General features: G+C 35.4%; 1 protein-coding gene across 1 annotated transcript in view; it reads left to right on the forward strand.

Annotated features, from left to right (window-relative positions):
* Positions 1-15892, forward strand: part of LOC145672601 (structural maintenance of chromosomes protein 6-like) — a 355639-nt gene that overhangs the window by 67465 nt on the left and 272282 nt on the right. Inside the window, exon 5 of the mRNA XM_081741761.1 lies at positions 9246-9448. Coding sequence (XP_081597887.1) covers positions 9246-9448 — 203 coding nt within the window. The remainder of the gene's footprint in view (positions 1-9245; positions 9449-15892) is intronic.

Here is a 15892-nt window from a genome sequence, read left to right on the forward strand (position 1 = left end):
GGTTGATGTAGAACTACAAGCGGAGGCTGGAAAGTTCATAAAATCACCAAGAAGGAATTTACCTGAAAGAACCATTTTAATACAACGTTTTCCCTCCGAAGCTCAATACACTTTTCAAAACGATGTTGCAACATTTCTAACCCTTGCAAATAGAAGGTCTTGTCCTGCTGTACAAACCACCCCTCCACCTCCGCAATGAGTGCCTCATCGGATGGAAAATGTTTGCCTTTGAGATGTTTTTTGAGATGTGGGAAGAGGTGATAGTCGGAGGGGCCAGATCAGGTGACTAGGGTGGGTGAGGTAAACAGGTGAAGCCCAGATCCACCAGCAATTGCATGGTTTGATGGGCCTTGTGGGAGGGTGCATTGTCCTGGAGAAACTGAACACCACTGCTCACTTTTCCCCGACGTTTTTCTTCAGAGCCTCCTTCAGCTCAATCAAATAGTTGGAATAAACCCCAGCATTGGATATTTTAAGGATATTATATAAGGATGAAACCGTTCTTATCCCAAAACACAGATACAAGCACCTTCCAGCTGACCTTTGGCTTCGGAACTTCTTCGGTTGAGGAGATCTACTGTGGCGCCACTCCATGGATTGCTGTTTTGCCATGCCGCTCCAGACTGCGCAAGAACTCACCAGGGTTTCGAAACTTTTGCAAAATTTCCTGTGACACCTGCACCCGTGTTTCTTCTGGTCAGTATTCAAACATTTTGGGATCCATAACCCTGCTCCCGCCAAGTAAACTTTGTGGTGGACAAACACCGTGTGCGTGGGTTTTCTCGGTGTTCTCCCGTTTCCTCCCACTTTCTTCATTTCACCATTTCATTCATCTCTCATCATCACCGTCTCCTTTAGCCTAACCGGCATTACCGTGGGTCGTAAAACTCAAGATTTTGGGATCCATTTGGCACTGACCTTCCGCATGTCCAAATATTCTGCTATTATGACCTCCACATGCTTACGCGATATCCTCACACACGCAGCAATGTTTTTGGTCGATATGCGCCTATCCTCCATGATCATGTCACGCACTTTGTCGATGTTTTCCGTGGACACTGCACTTGAAGGCCTGCCTGAGCGAGGTTCATCGTCAGTCTCACGATGACCAGCCTTAAAACGCCTCACCCCCTTCGCTACTCGTGTATATCCAGGAGCGTGTTCCCCCAAAGTACCCTGCAAAGTTTTACGAATTTCCATAGAGGATTTGTCTTACAGCACAAAAAACTTGACGACACTGCTAAGCTCACTCTTCTCGAATTTCCTTAGATCCTTCACCCTACTGTACTTTTACAGAAATGTATTAGGCGAAGTCAGCAGGGGACACATATTTTTCTAGTCTCTGGCCTCCAGATGGGTTAATCCGGCTCTGATTAAGATTAAATTTTTACTGGTTTTCCCTAATGAACCTTCTCATTATAAGACTAGCAAGATGATAGTACGCAATATGCTTTATGAGATATATCCAAACATTGTAATTAACTCTAAAACTTTAATTTTCGTTTAGTTATAAAACGAAACATACATGAGACATATTTCAATTTCATATAGAGCTAAATAGAATGAGATACTTGATGACAGACAGGCACCTAGATATTTTTATTGGAAGAGGTCGAGAGTATGGGATGGTCCAATACTATAAGATACTTACATCTATGCATTATTGAACCGATTATATGCTACTCTCAAAACAACGATGAGTAAATATTCGACAGTGCCAACATAGAGCCATTCATGACGAGTCAGAAATTCAAACTCAACCATCTTTGACTTTTGACAGTATTCGTGCCTGCCAAAACATTTATGGCGTAACGCGGATTGCATAACTTCCAGACGTCTCCGACTTTGGATTTACTCATTTTACAGCAAGTTGCACCGCGACTATCAAACCATGGTCAAAATATATTATAGGTGGGTTGGTGCTGCTTCTATACTGGAAAACAGAAGGTGGTCACTGAAACAAAGCAAAAACATTTGAATTCGAATAATTTCGACGCGCTTTTCGCTAGAAATTTGAAAGGCGAAATAAATTGCTTCTTCTTTCCCGTAAGGCCCTTCAAGCAAAGTATATTCATATTTTGTTTCACCGTCGTAACTTAAATCGTTTAAGAGATATGAACAATTTTTGATTGTCGGATTTTCAACAATAACTTCGAAATCGAAGGAATTTGAAGTTCATTTTCTGGCCAAAGTTATCTTTGGACATGCGGTATCATTATTATAAATATCACAGCAATCCATGTAAGGTCACTTTTCATCGTCTTATCCTGCTATACCCGTTGCTTCCTGCTATAAATATCACAGTATATTTTAGTTGTTACATTTGAAAATTTAGATTTAAGGACTTTTGAAGGATATTTTATAATGTGGAGTTAATGTCTATTGCATGAGATGGAAAGAGAATAGGCTAATGACCACTTCTTCCCGGATCAAAATATACATTGCACTCAGATGTATGTAAAGAGAATTTTTAATCTTTCTTATGTGTGATACACTATTACCATGCATTGCTATTCTTATCGGAGTTCCGTTGTTTATTACTATATATTGAGAATTTATTAAAGCGTGTAAAAGATAAGCAACTACGTAATTTTCTCTTGTACTTTCCCATAATTTATTACGTATTAGTGACTCCAATTATATAAACAAAGTTATTGTTTAAAACGAAATTATTTTCTCAAAATTTTGTATTTGATACGACATGTGGTTTAATGTAAATATTTAACAAAAAAAAAAAAAAGAGTTTTTAATAGTTATTGACATAAATTATGATATTACGATTCGAGCGATTTATACGAAGGTTGTTAATTTTGGAAGATATATTGTGTTTAATACAAATAGTAATATCACCTTAACCAACTTCTCCATTTTGGGAAATTACATTGCAATTTTTGATCTGTAAAGGAATACTCAATATTGTCCAAGTTTCTTGTAAGATTACGTCAGGATTAAAGAATATAATTAACTTATAAAGAAAGTATAGCTTATTATATATACCTTGACATATAATAAGCTATACGGAGAGTTGTCAAAATTGTTTAGTTTTCTTGTCGGGTGTTTATGAGAGATTTTAATAGTTGTATATTAGGGTAACTATATTCGCCAAAAATGTATGTGATAGATCTAAATTCTGTGACGTCATTACTGCTGCTAAGAATTTTTACCGTTGCGCGTATTTAGGAGATAACTATTGAAAGTTATATGTGTGTTTTGTTGCATTTGTTACATTAGTTACACCAAATGTTTTATCTGCTGAAGTATTGATTATTTTTTTGTGAAAAAGAGAAATCTTCTTATTTATAGTTTTTATTATTACTGAAATTATCATATTGTTTTTGCAAAAACGACAATTTATTTTTGGATGTCTTGACTGTATTTATTCCAGTATCTAATTTATTTTTGCTTTTGTTGTGATGTTTCAAACTGGAGTGAATTGTAACCCTTAATGTTTGGTTGAGATGATTTTTCAGGATTAAATACTTGGATTAGTTGATTTTTCTAGAGGAAAGTACTAAATACCTAAGTTCCTGCTTAATAATCCAGTTCCCTCCTCTTTTTCTCTAGAGGTGTGTTTAATTGTAAGGCAATGATGGTTTTTTGATTGCGTACATGATATTCTATCAGTAGGCCTAGTTGATACTTGTTGTGGAAGATATTTTGGGATTTTCTTTTGCATATACAATACATAATTTCTTTGCTTTTCTAAAAAAAACCCGGCTTTTTTGTGGTGTGATTTGTGAAGTACACCCACCGTAATGTTCGTTTCAATTGCATATATACATACGTTGCACTGCCAACGTTTACATTATCTGTTTGTCTTTTCTTTCCTCATGAAGTCCTGCACACACTTGGAAGCACTGTTACAAGTTGTATCTTTGTGATTAGAGATATATTTGTTTTAGACATTTTATATTTTAGCTTATAAAACCAGCTATGTGTCCGTACCTATCTCCAACACATATAGCTGCATTGACAAATCTCTGGTCTACCAGTAAAGATAAATAATGAATTTTTAACATCCTTTGGTTGAATTTGTGAGTCGAAAATTCGAACCACCAATCCAGAGGGTTGTTTACTTTTAATGAATCGTGAGGAAATATTTTATGGGCAAACATAATTGGAAAATCACTTTTAATATCTTTTAAAACCTCATCCATATTAAGGTATGTATCGACAACTTTGATAATACTTTTAGTGTATTACTGGGGATATATGCTTCCTATCTATTTTGTTGAGTCTCCATGTGCTCCACTTTTAAGGGACTCCCGGAAGGGTACGCCACTTCAGGTTGGAAACTGATGACCATGAAATATCGTTCCTTAATAAGGACCTCAAATTTGGTAGAAGTCAATATTCTAGCAAGCATTTAGAACTTAAGACTTACGAGTACCCAGGAGTTAAGCATTTTTTCTTAGAAAGAGCCTAGGAGTTAAAATCCCACTCCAAGGAAATATATAGGAATTAACAATTCTTTCTTTGTGAACACCTTGGAGTTAAGAAATAGAGATGCAAGGGCTCGGAAAAAATAGCTTTTTTTAAAAAAAACTCGGTTTTTTCCTGCTTCGCTTTTTTGCTTGGGAAATTTTGGGCTTTTTTCAAAATTCTGCTTTAAATTCATAAAGCAGACTTTGTTTCGCTTCTCTCAAAAGTAATTTAATTAGTGGTTGGTGCCGATAATAGCTAATATAAAATCTCGAAAATAAACCATGAATTTCGAAAAGGTATTTCAAACAATTTTACTTCTCAACATACACTCGTGCTCATAAATTAAGGATAATGCGGATACATGGTGAAACAACGCTCTGGTGGGCGGTTTTCGGTTCGGAATCACCTCGGGGTATGACCATGCGGTGCATTTGACCATTCGGTGCGGTGCATGCGGTGCGGTCGTCGCACGGTGGCGCAAGCAGCAGTCCAGATACGCAGAGGTGTGTTGGTGCATGTCAGAGTACGATGCAGCGTGTAAGTGTGCAGATGTTGTCAGACATGCTAATGATGACAGTGTGTTTAAAATGGCTCAAAGAACACATATTGATGACGTTATGAGGGGTAGAATAATAGGGCGACTGGAGGCTGGTCATACACAGCAGGTCGTAGCACGGGCCCTACGTGTTCCACAAAGTGTGATCTCAAGATTATGGCAACGATTCCAGCAAACAGGAAACGTGTCCAGGCGCTACAGTACGGGACGTCCACAGTGTATAACACCACAAGAAGACCGATATCTCACCATCAGTGCCCGCAGACGGCCACGGAGTACAGCAGGTAGCCTTGCTCGGGACCTTGCCACAGCCAATGGAACAGTTGTCTCCCGACACACAGTCTACAGACGACTGAACAGACATGGTTTATTCGCCCGGAGACCTGCAAGGTGCATTCCACTGACCCCTGTTTACAGGAGAGACCGTAAAGCCTGGTATGAAGAACACAGTACATGATTAATGGAACAGTGGCCCCAGGTTCTGTTCACGGACGAGTCCAGGTATAGTCTGAACAGTGATTTTTGCCGGGTTATCATCTGGTGTGAACCAGGAACGAGATACCAACCCCATAATGTCCTTGAAAGGGACCTGTATGGAGGTAGTGGTTTGATGGTATGGGGTGGGTTTATGATTGGTTCACGTACACCCCTGCATGTCTTTGACAGAGGAACTGTAACAGTTCAGGTGTATCAGGACGTCATTTTGCATCAGTATGTTCTCCTTTTCAGGGGTGCAGTGAATCCTACCTTTCTCCTGATGGATGATAACGCACGACCCCACCGAGCTGCCATCGTGGAGGAGTACCGTGAAACAGAAGATATCAGGCGAATGGAGTGGTCTGCCTTTTCTCCAGACCTAAACCCCATTGAGCATGTCTGGGATGCTCTCGGTCGACGTATCGCTGCATGTCTTCAAACCCCTAGGACACCTCAAAACTCTAAGAGGCACTGGTGCAAGAATGGGAGGCTATACCCCAGCAGCTGCTCGACCACCTGATCCAGAGTATGCCAACCCGTTGTGCGGCCTGTGTACGTGTGCATGGTGATCATATTCCATATTGATGTCGAAGTACATGTGTAGGGAACAGTGGCGTTGTGTAGCACCTGTGTTTCTCAACTTATCACCAATACCGTGGATACCGTAGATATCACCAATACCGTGGTACCGATATGTTTCGTTTGTTCGTATGTTGTGTTCACTATGTGCCTATGCTATTAGCGCCAGTTTTATGTAGTGCCACGTTGTGTAGTACCACAATCTGCAATTATCCTTAATTTTTGAGCATGAGTGTATTTACATTATGAATTCCAAAGGATTAACCAATGTATATAATAAGATTTTCTTAACCTCCTATATACAAAAGTAAGCAGGCTTGGCAAGAACCATAGTTGTTTTTGAAAATGCCAAAAACCCGTTGTTTGGGGGGAGTTTAAACTAGTTTTTTTGGTGTAAACCAGGATTTTGGGTTTAGATATTTTGATTTATGTATTTATATTACATATTGATAGAAATAAGTTTGTTTCGCCTTGGTATTATTATACAACAACGGGGTTATGCTGGAAGAGGTCACATCAGCTTAAAGAAGTCCAGTCAGTAAATTTCTTAAATTGGGAAACTCCCGCCCTAGCCATCGGGAAAATCCCGTCATTACTATAAATGTAAAGGAATAACGGAAAAATCCTGTTATTGCTTTGCATGTAAAATTTAAAGGTCAACGTATCATAATCAGTACACTAAAACTGAGGTATTAAATTACAAATTTAGTACGTACATATCATTGAAAGTCCAATCAAAGCTTATGTTGGAAGCTACGTAGGCAATCGATAAATTTTGCTAATTTCTATCAATATATTTAAGTAACCTTGGCTTCTTTATAAAACAATAGCCATTCAGACATGCAGAAATATACAATTTGGTTTCGTTTCGTATGTTCAGGCTTAACATCTTTATGTAATGCCTAAGTTATCAAAGAGAAGACTTTCGCTTCAAGTGACATCCGAACCGCTACTTTGTTTACGCATGAAAGAAGGGTTGTGGTTCGACCGAGAATTGAACATGGGACACCTTGATTAAAAGGTGAAAAGGAAATAAAACTAATGCAGATGGTTTGATGTGTGGAAACGTCACCATGAAGTTCACATGATTCTCATTTTTGGATCTTTTTATTCTTTTTTTGGTTTAAACTAGTTTTTTTATTTAAAAAAGGAAAAAAAAAACTGGTGTAAACCAGCCAACCCTAAAAGTAAATACTTATTTTAAAAATACACAAATAACTAGCAAAATACTATGTAGAATTTTTACTTCAAAATATTCCATACCCTCTTTTTGGGACAAAATAAAATTAAAATAAAACATAATAGAAATACTTAGATTTATATGATACACTTAAAGGCTGCACATCTAGAGCTTTTGGTTCTGTATATTCTTGAAACTCTACAGTTTTATATAACCACCATCACAGTTTACTCAATCCTCAAGTTTTCTGAATTTTTAACAAGAGGGATTCAACATATGAAGGGTGTGAGGCAAGAACCTGGTAACCCACAATTTTACTATTTTAAGAAATTAGAGATTTTCTCCTGCACAATCCATTTTGAGAGTCGGAAAGCTGATTTTTCACATAAGACTATACACGAAGGATTAAACGAAGCGGTATGCGTTGCTGTCTATCTGGTGCTGTATAACTCAGCAATTGAAAATTTTTTGGTTACCATGTTCTTGGCTCACACCCTTCATATCATTACGGAACTCTCCCCCCACCAACCAACCAACAAAAAAAGGGCTACGGAATATATTTAAATTAAGATAAATAAACTGCACAACAAACATGACTGAGTGGAGCTTTTGCGCTTCTATGGGGAAGTCCGGGATTCAACCCAGCATTCGACCATTCTGACGAAGCTTTTCTTCATTCCATCTGTGAAGTAGAAATAGTGCGTGTACTGTGAGTTCGCCGACTTCCTTTCTTATTGTTTTTAAATCGTTATTATTACTTATTACCAGCAGTGACGGTTTTGCGAAGGTTAGGGGAGCGGTCTTTCGGACTGAAGCCTATTCCCCAAAATTACGGAATGTCTAAACAAACGAAATATTTATTAGTTATGCCTTTACTCATAAACTTTCAGCTCCCGTCAGATAAAAATTACGAATGTTTAGAAAAACTAAACATAAGTAAGAACCCCCCCAAAATACTTTTCTAAATCCGCCACTGATTCTCAGTATAAAATGATCTTCAAAGTTGTATCCGGAAGATTATCGTTAAATATATAAACGAAACGAAATATTAGTTATGCCTGTACTCATAAACTTCAAGCACCTCCCAAATAAAATTAGGACATTTTAGAAAACGAAACAATCAGAGAAACCCTCCCAAAGTACTTTTCTAAATCCTCTACTGATTATTTGTATAAATTAGTATTCAAGGTCGTATCCGGAAATTATTGCTAAATCGTTGCACAGCTACAGTATAACAGAAATGTGGAACTGTACGGTTTGACGGATATATAGAAAAACATAAGTTTAACTTTTGCACTAGAAGCTAGAGTACTAAGCTCTTAGAAATGAAACACGGATGACAAACTAAAATGATCTAGAGAAGAACAAAAGGTCGACAACTCAAAAGTTAAAATAAAGTTAAATAGCCTCTAAAATTGCCCTCAAATATTACATTCTTCATGCTAGCTTTCATTTGTAAAACATGTGCTCCATCCATCTTGATGGTGAATTTCAGAGCGAAATATGGCATTTAGGTCATGGAATTCTTATCTAACTATAGAATAAACTATAAGGAAGCTATTTAGATGGAAAAATCATGAAAATGAAAAAAGCCAAAATTTCCAAAATTCTCGTGTTTTTTTTCAGAAAAAGCCGACTTTTTATGTAGAAAAAACATCTATTCAAAAAAGCCGGCTTTTTTTCATCTCTAGTCGAAAGTAATAATGATGAAGTTGGTGATGTTGAAACACCAGAACATCAACGAATGTAGTTGACCTTCTGAAACAACTCTCGTAAGAAATTTTCCTTAGCAAGAATTTTATTTCATTATAGACCAAGTGAACGGTATTTCAGTTCTTTCATAAATTTGTAGATTGTAAGTACTTATTTTAGTTTTTATAATACCGCGTCCGTTGCTTTAATGCATATTTTTATATTATTATTATTATTATTATTATTATTATTATTATTATTATTATTATTATTATTATTATTATTATTATTATTATTATTATTATTATTATTATTGCTTTATTTTTTTCCCTTCAGTTTTGAGCAAGTTGGCTAAACTGGGCACATTTAAGGGAAAATCTCAATATTCTAATACTAATGCATCGAAAAGAAGGAATTGTTCCATTGACAGTGTTGCCATTGATAATTCTTTGTCCAGTCCATCAGATCCTAAAAGATGCAGAGTTAATGACTCAGGCAATGAAGATGATAGCACTTGTGTTAAAAGTAGAAAACTTTCAGTAAGTATAATTTTATTTGTTTTTGTTGTGTTGTAATGTCTTGTCTTGTAATATTTTTGGGTATGTTTATGTGCTTTATGTCCTCATCCAACACTGAGGATATGACGAACTTTCTTTTCAGTTTTTATATTAGCGCGGAAGACCTGCGTCCATTGTTGTGAAAACGTTTATGTGGCTTTAATTGTCGGTTCACGTTCCAGGCCTTTGTGTTAAAATTAGACATTAACCTCCTCCGTGGCAAAATTTACGTTTTTTTTTACACTCATTGAAGGAAAAGGTACAGTATACTGTACATAGTTTTCAACAATTTGTTTTAACAATAAAAACCGCCCAACAGTCACTCAAATGCATTTGTGTTCATTTAATTGCAGTGTTTGGTGTTCATTGAAGATTGTGCATAGACAGTGTTGCTAATTGTTGGTCAATCATTGAGCTACTAATGTGACACTGTCTGTGCTTTGTGAAAATTGTGCTTTCCTTGTGTTTTAAAACTATGTTTCTATTGATTAAACAGGGATGATCAAAATAAACAATTGCTTGTTTGTGTATTGCAAGAGACTAATTTTGAATGTTATATGCCAAATAACACTCATATTATCTTTATTTGCGTTAAAACGTACTTGAGAAAAACCATGTACAGTATAGTGTACTTGACATTTTACCTACAGAAACTCTACTCTGTACAGTGTATTTTTTGTTGGATTCTGGTCACAACGCAGGTAAAAATGGATTTCCTTTCCATGGATAGGTCCGAACCGAGATTCTTCACACTTGGACCTATATCATAGGTAATTTTGAAGGGGTGCCGTTTTTTTTATTTTCCAGAGTTGGCAATCCTATCTGCGCATAACATTATTACTCATCTTAACGCTTGTTTTATTTTATACGATGAAACTTGTGGTCGATTAGAGATTATCGTTTTTGTTCGTTGGAATGTTTATACAGAATATGGAAGTTATTAACAGGATTTCGAAGGTATGAATAAAATAGAATTTAGATCCACATATTAGGGATGGATGTACAAAACATCATATATGAATATCTTGCAATCTATATACCATTTCTATAATATTGCTTGTCCCTAAAGTAGTTAGATTCCAACAACACAATAATAGTTTAATTTTTTTATAGATCATGTTGAACATTACTTTGAATGCTTATTTTGGAGAGTAGATTACCAATTTACCATTGGAGAAAGTAGTAATAGAAAATATTTTACTTTATGAAGATTTGATCAATTAAATACTTATATTAAGCATTGAAGGTATATAAATAGAATACATCAGAAAAAAATGAGAAAAATTACGTACAAAGTATATGGATGCCACAAAGTCACAATAACTATTTTTGGTTTGCTTTTATAAACTGTCATTGCAACAGAAATAAAAACCTTTGCCGCTGAATCACATAGACTTCGTTCGCAAGCACATCGGTATTGTGAACCTATAATGAGACAGATGTATCTTACTGTTTTCATTATGTACTTTGATATTTCTATCTGTGTTTGAATCATCATTTACGATGGATAAATTATTATAATTATATCTTAATATAACGTGCATAACGTACCAACGAATTACAGTTAATCTTCATATCGACATATCCCATTTCTGAGTTTGATGTGTTTCAATTATGCGTACTAGATTAATTGAAACTGTAGATATTACAGACAATATCCTTACGATATATAAATGAATTACAATTTTCCTTGTGTAACATAAAATACATAGTTTTATTCATATGAACTCAAGCTAAAAGTATCACTAATAGTACAGAGGTAATCAAATTGTAACTACGAGTAGAATACCTTTCTCAGTAATAGTAATTAGAATACATATATCCTTTAGAAGGTTTGACTTCGTGTGGAGCTGAAGAACTAGAGACTTTCGAAGGGAGTTGTAACGTTTGTATTGAATACCATAGATTTGACTTGAATCTAATTTTCTACACGATATTTTACTGTGCAGTTAATTATGAAGATAGGTCGAAAACATTAGGATTGCAAAATGGAGGAAGGTACATACTGAACTTTTATTGTTAGGACTACCCATTTCAAAATTTTATTTGTATATTTAAAGATACCCCGTTAGAATGAATACCAGAAATAACAACTATGTATTAAGCTGTGTTTACGCATTTTTAATCACTGATCCATTACTTTATTGAATCATCGCACTTAAAACATGAATTACATTTATTGCATTTAGATCAATTTATTTATATTTTAATAATATAAACATAAAATAACTTTTTCAAAATTAATCTAACCATTGAACTAATGGATATAATTACATAAAGTTAAAATATTCTTGCAACGTTATTTGAAGGTTTTCACTCCATTATGATTCAATTTACGATTATACATCTATGGCTTGCATTGTTCTATTTTTATGTTGCACCATTGTACTTTTACTTTCAACTTTTGTATCTTTAGTTTTCAATATTGCATTTTACTTCATTCTGCATCCTTAGATTCAGTTTTGCATCTTTGGATTGCAGATTTGTGTCATTAGATTTCAGTTTTACATTTTCAGCTTTCAGTTTTGTATAATTAGATTTCCGTTTTGCATTTTTAGATTTTAGCTTTGCGAGATATCTGATTTGAACTTAAACTTTTACTTACACATTTTTACTTTCTCGTTATTGCACTGTAAGGTTTCAGTTTTGCATTTTTAATTTAGAGTTCTATATTTTCAGATTTTAGTTTTGAATTTTGAGACTTCTGTTTTACATTTTTACATTTTAGTTTAGTTTTGCATTTTTTAGTTTTCAGTTTTGCATTTTTTGTTTAGAGTTCTACATTTTTAGATTTCAGTTTTGCATTCTTAGATTTCCCTCTTGCATTTTTAGATTTTAGTTTTGCATTTTTAGATTTCAATTTTGCGTTTCTAGTTTTCAGCTTTGCAGTTTCTAATTTTCAGTTTGCATTTATAATTTTCAGTTTAGTATTTTTATATTCTGTTTTTGCATTTATAGTTTTCAGTTTTACAGTTTGAGTTTTCACTTTTGTACTTTTCGACTTCAGTTTTGCTTAGCTTCAGTTTAGCATTTTTACTTTCAGATTTGCATTTTTAGATTTCCCTTTAACAATTATTTAGCTTTCAACTTTGTATTTTAGATTTGAGTTTTACACTTTATTTGTTGCAAGTTTATATTACAATTTATTTTATTAATTGCAAATATTTCCAATAAGTATTATTACATGATAATCCGATCCGTTTAAAACTATCAGGATGATCCTTTACTATTTTCAAAATCAGAGTTTTCTAACTTATCTTGGACATTCAATTATAAAGCAATCAATATAGTGAAGATTATAGTGACAGAGAATATAAATTGAGTCAGAAGAATTGGCAACAATGTAAAACATGAAACAAATATGTATTCTTCATCATTATATTGGTTACTTGATAATGGAATGTTCGAGACAAATTATAAAACTCTGAGTTTGGAAATAACAACAGTTTATTTTGTTATTTTTTGAAATTACGTATGTGCATAGGGAACATTTATTACAAAAATAGATGGCAGAGTGTCTCAGGCCTGGTTCGAAATCGTTATGTGACTCTTTTAATGGAAACGTTCAGGACTATTATCTTCCACAAATACTATTTCATCTACCCTAAGCCAATTATGACTGGATAATGTGGAGTGAATACATAAATTAATTAGCATACTTGGGTGTTCAAACATATTTAATGGCATAACTAGCTGGAACCGCTGGTACGGACATAGTGTCTAGTTCACTTTTCATGAGGTTTGAAAATATATGAACAATTAGAAACTCGAGAGTAGTGAAACCAGTTGATCAAGAATTAGAATTGGAGATGTTTTCATCGCTTAGCCTAATCCTTGTTTCGACAAACTAATTATTTGATACAATTATGGGAGATAAGTGATAAGATTTGTGTCCGGCATTTTAGGCGAAATAAGGATTTTTGCATTGCCTAATGTTCGTTTCGATTAAAATGGAGGACAATAAAACTTGCGGAAATCGAGGGAAATTGCATTTTCCACAAAATTACAATTTTCTTGATTTTCTCGAAGCTTAACTTTTAACTGGTCTTTCATCCAATCAAAAGCTAGAACTTCTCATTTATGTATCGTAATTGTGTTTGATAAACCAAAACAAGCATCAGGCGAAACGATGCGACATAGATTTGCAATAATATGCATAGACAGACACGTTGCAGCTATTTATTTCGGGGTGTATGCAAATTCAATATGAGAATATATTTTTTTTTTTAAATTTGTAAAATCATTCCTAAAATTAGATCAAATTTTCAGAAAAGTTGGGAACATGGTGGCTCAGTGATAGAGCGCTTACCAAAGATGCATGGTGTCCCTAGTTTCATCCCCGGCCTAGTAGGTTTGTGGTTAAGAATATTGTGTCTATGGGTTTTTCAAGGTACTTCCGTTTTCTCCCGCATTACCATTCCATCTATCCTTTCATCATTAATTCACTTGCCTTAATCAGCCGTCTCCCTTAGCCTACAGGACATAACCTTGGGACATAAACTGAACGGTTTCATTTTATTTTAATAAAGATGTCGGGATTTCTGGGGGTCTGAACCACCAAGACCACTCCCTGCTTGCTTCCCTGCGCATCGAAGATGCTGAATAACAATATTGTTACATTAGCTCACTATAACGCTACAGTTCTATTTTGTCAAAAACTTGTAGTATTGTATTCCCAAAATCATCAAACGATGAAAAGTTTAAAATTATTAAACACTAATATACATCGTGATTTCTCCTTGTGAAAATTCTATCAAGATTAACAATACGATACAACCACGAAAAACAACACGTCCTACGCAAACGGATTTTTCAGTGGCATCAAAACATAAAAACCTTCAAAGTGATAATATCAAGCTTATTCAAGGTGATGGTGTCCAAAACATATTAGTTAAAATCTTCAAGGTGTCTATTTTAAATTGAAAAAAACATATTTTCCAGAATAAACAGTGCCTTGTTAAAACTAAAACAGTTTTTAGTGATACTATAAAACCAGGCATTTTTAAAAATTTCATCATTCGACCTACACCTGCTAAGAGCGTGGTATGGTACAATTATTCTGCGTCCAGAGGAACCACCCAGGACTGACAGCGGTGATGGAAGGCCTGTGTTTGTGAGTATGAGCTTTGCGCTGATGAACTTTTACATGACAAAATGTCGTGAGGGGAGGACTACAAGACATTATAAACACACGAGAGTATCAGGGACTTCTCCTTGATAGACCCTACCATCGTACTACTTATATTTCACATCATGATATTGTAAATATTGTTTGTATCTATATCGTTTACATTTATGGTGACGGTTTTAATAAATACCACAAATATATGACACTTGTCATTTTATTAAAATTCTGACTACTTAACGTGACAGTTTATTGTTGCTACATTCAGTAACATAATTAGTATCATATTATTAGTAACATATTAAACATATTATGGCTCCCCCAGAGGAATCTCTCTCGTGTGGTTCTTTAGTGTCTGTGTTCCTCTTTTCACACATATAAGGCACTTTTTTGCTTTGTTAACTCCATTGTGGTCATTTCATTTCTCACATTCTCTTGTCATGCCCACGACTCGCAGTCAGGCTTCTTTCATTTCCTTAAACACACCTCAAGCTCAAAATTCAAACAATATGGCAGGTATCTCTTCCATCATTCCCGATATATACAGTGCGTCCAAGGAACAACGCGCGGATTTATTTTTACAAAATTTTTTGAAGATCGCACTGGTCAATAACTGGGATGACTCAAAATGCATAAAGATTTTCGAAAAGTCCCTTTCTGGACCCGCTCAACATTGGTTCTCCACCCAAAATCTCTCTACCCTTCCCTGGTCAACCGTCCAACAAAAATTCCTAAAACAATTTGGCGACGAACAGGTTCCACGATCTCGCATTCATCAGTATAGGGCTCGAGTTCAACTCCCTAATGAACCACTTTCTCATTACGTTTTCGCAAAGAAATTTCTGGCAGATCAGGCATACACGCAATTAGATTTTCAGGAGTTTCTTTTAGAATGCGTGTCGAGTATGACACCCGAGAACATACGTTGGTTTGGCACTCGCACCATATCTGACTATCCCACATTTATTGATGAGGTTACAACCTTAGAACGCACTCAGCTCATGGCCCAAAAGCGAGAAACCGACTCTTCCTTTTCACGCCAAACTTCAGATGTCCCAACTTCTAGCGCCATTCAAGAACTAACTCATCAAGTTTCACAGTTACAGCTTCATCTCAACACCCTTTCAAATTCTCAACCTACCTCTGTTCATTTCGCTCCTACCCGTTCTCGTTCTCCTAGTCCTCACAATCACAACACCCTCTCTCCTAACCATAAATCCCTTCCCTTTCCACGGTCCCTCTCACCCCATCCGCCGTCCTCCTGTCTCCAACATTCTCATTCCACCAATCCGACCTCTTCT

Source organism: Thermobia domestica, chromosome 16 (genome assembly GCF_964235325.1).
Source record: "Thermobia domestica chromosome 16, izTheDome1.hap1.1, whole genome shotgun sequence".
In the NCBI taxonomy this organism is placed as follows: Eukaryota; Metazoa; Arthropoda; class Insecta; order Zygentoma; family Lepismatidae; genus Thermobia; species Thermobia domestica.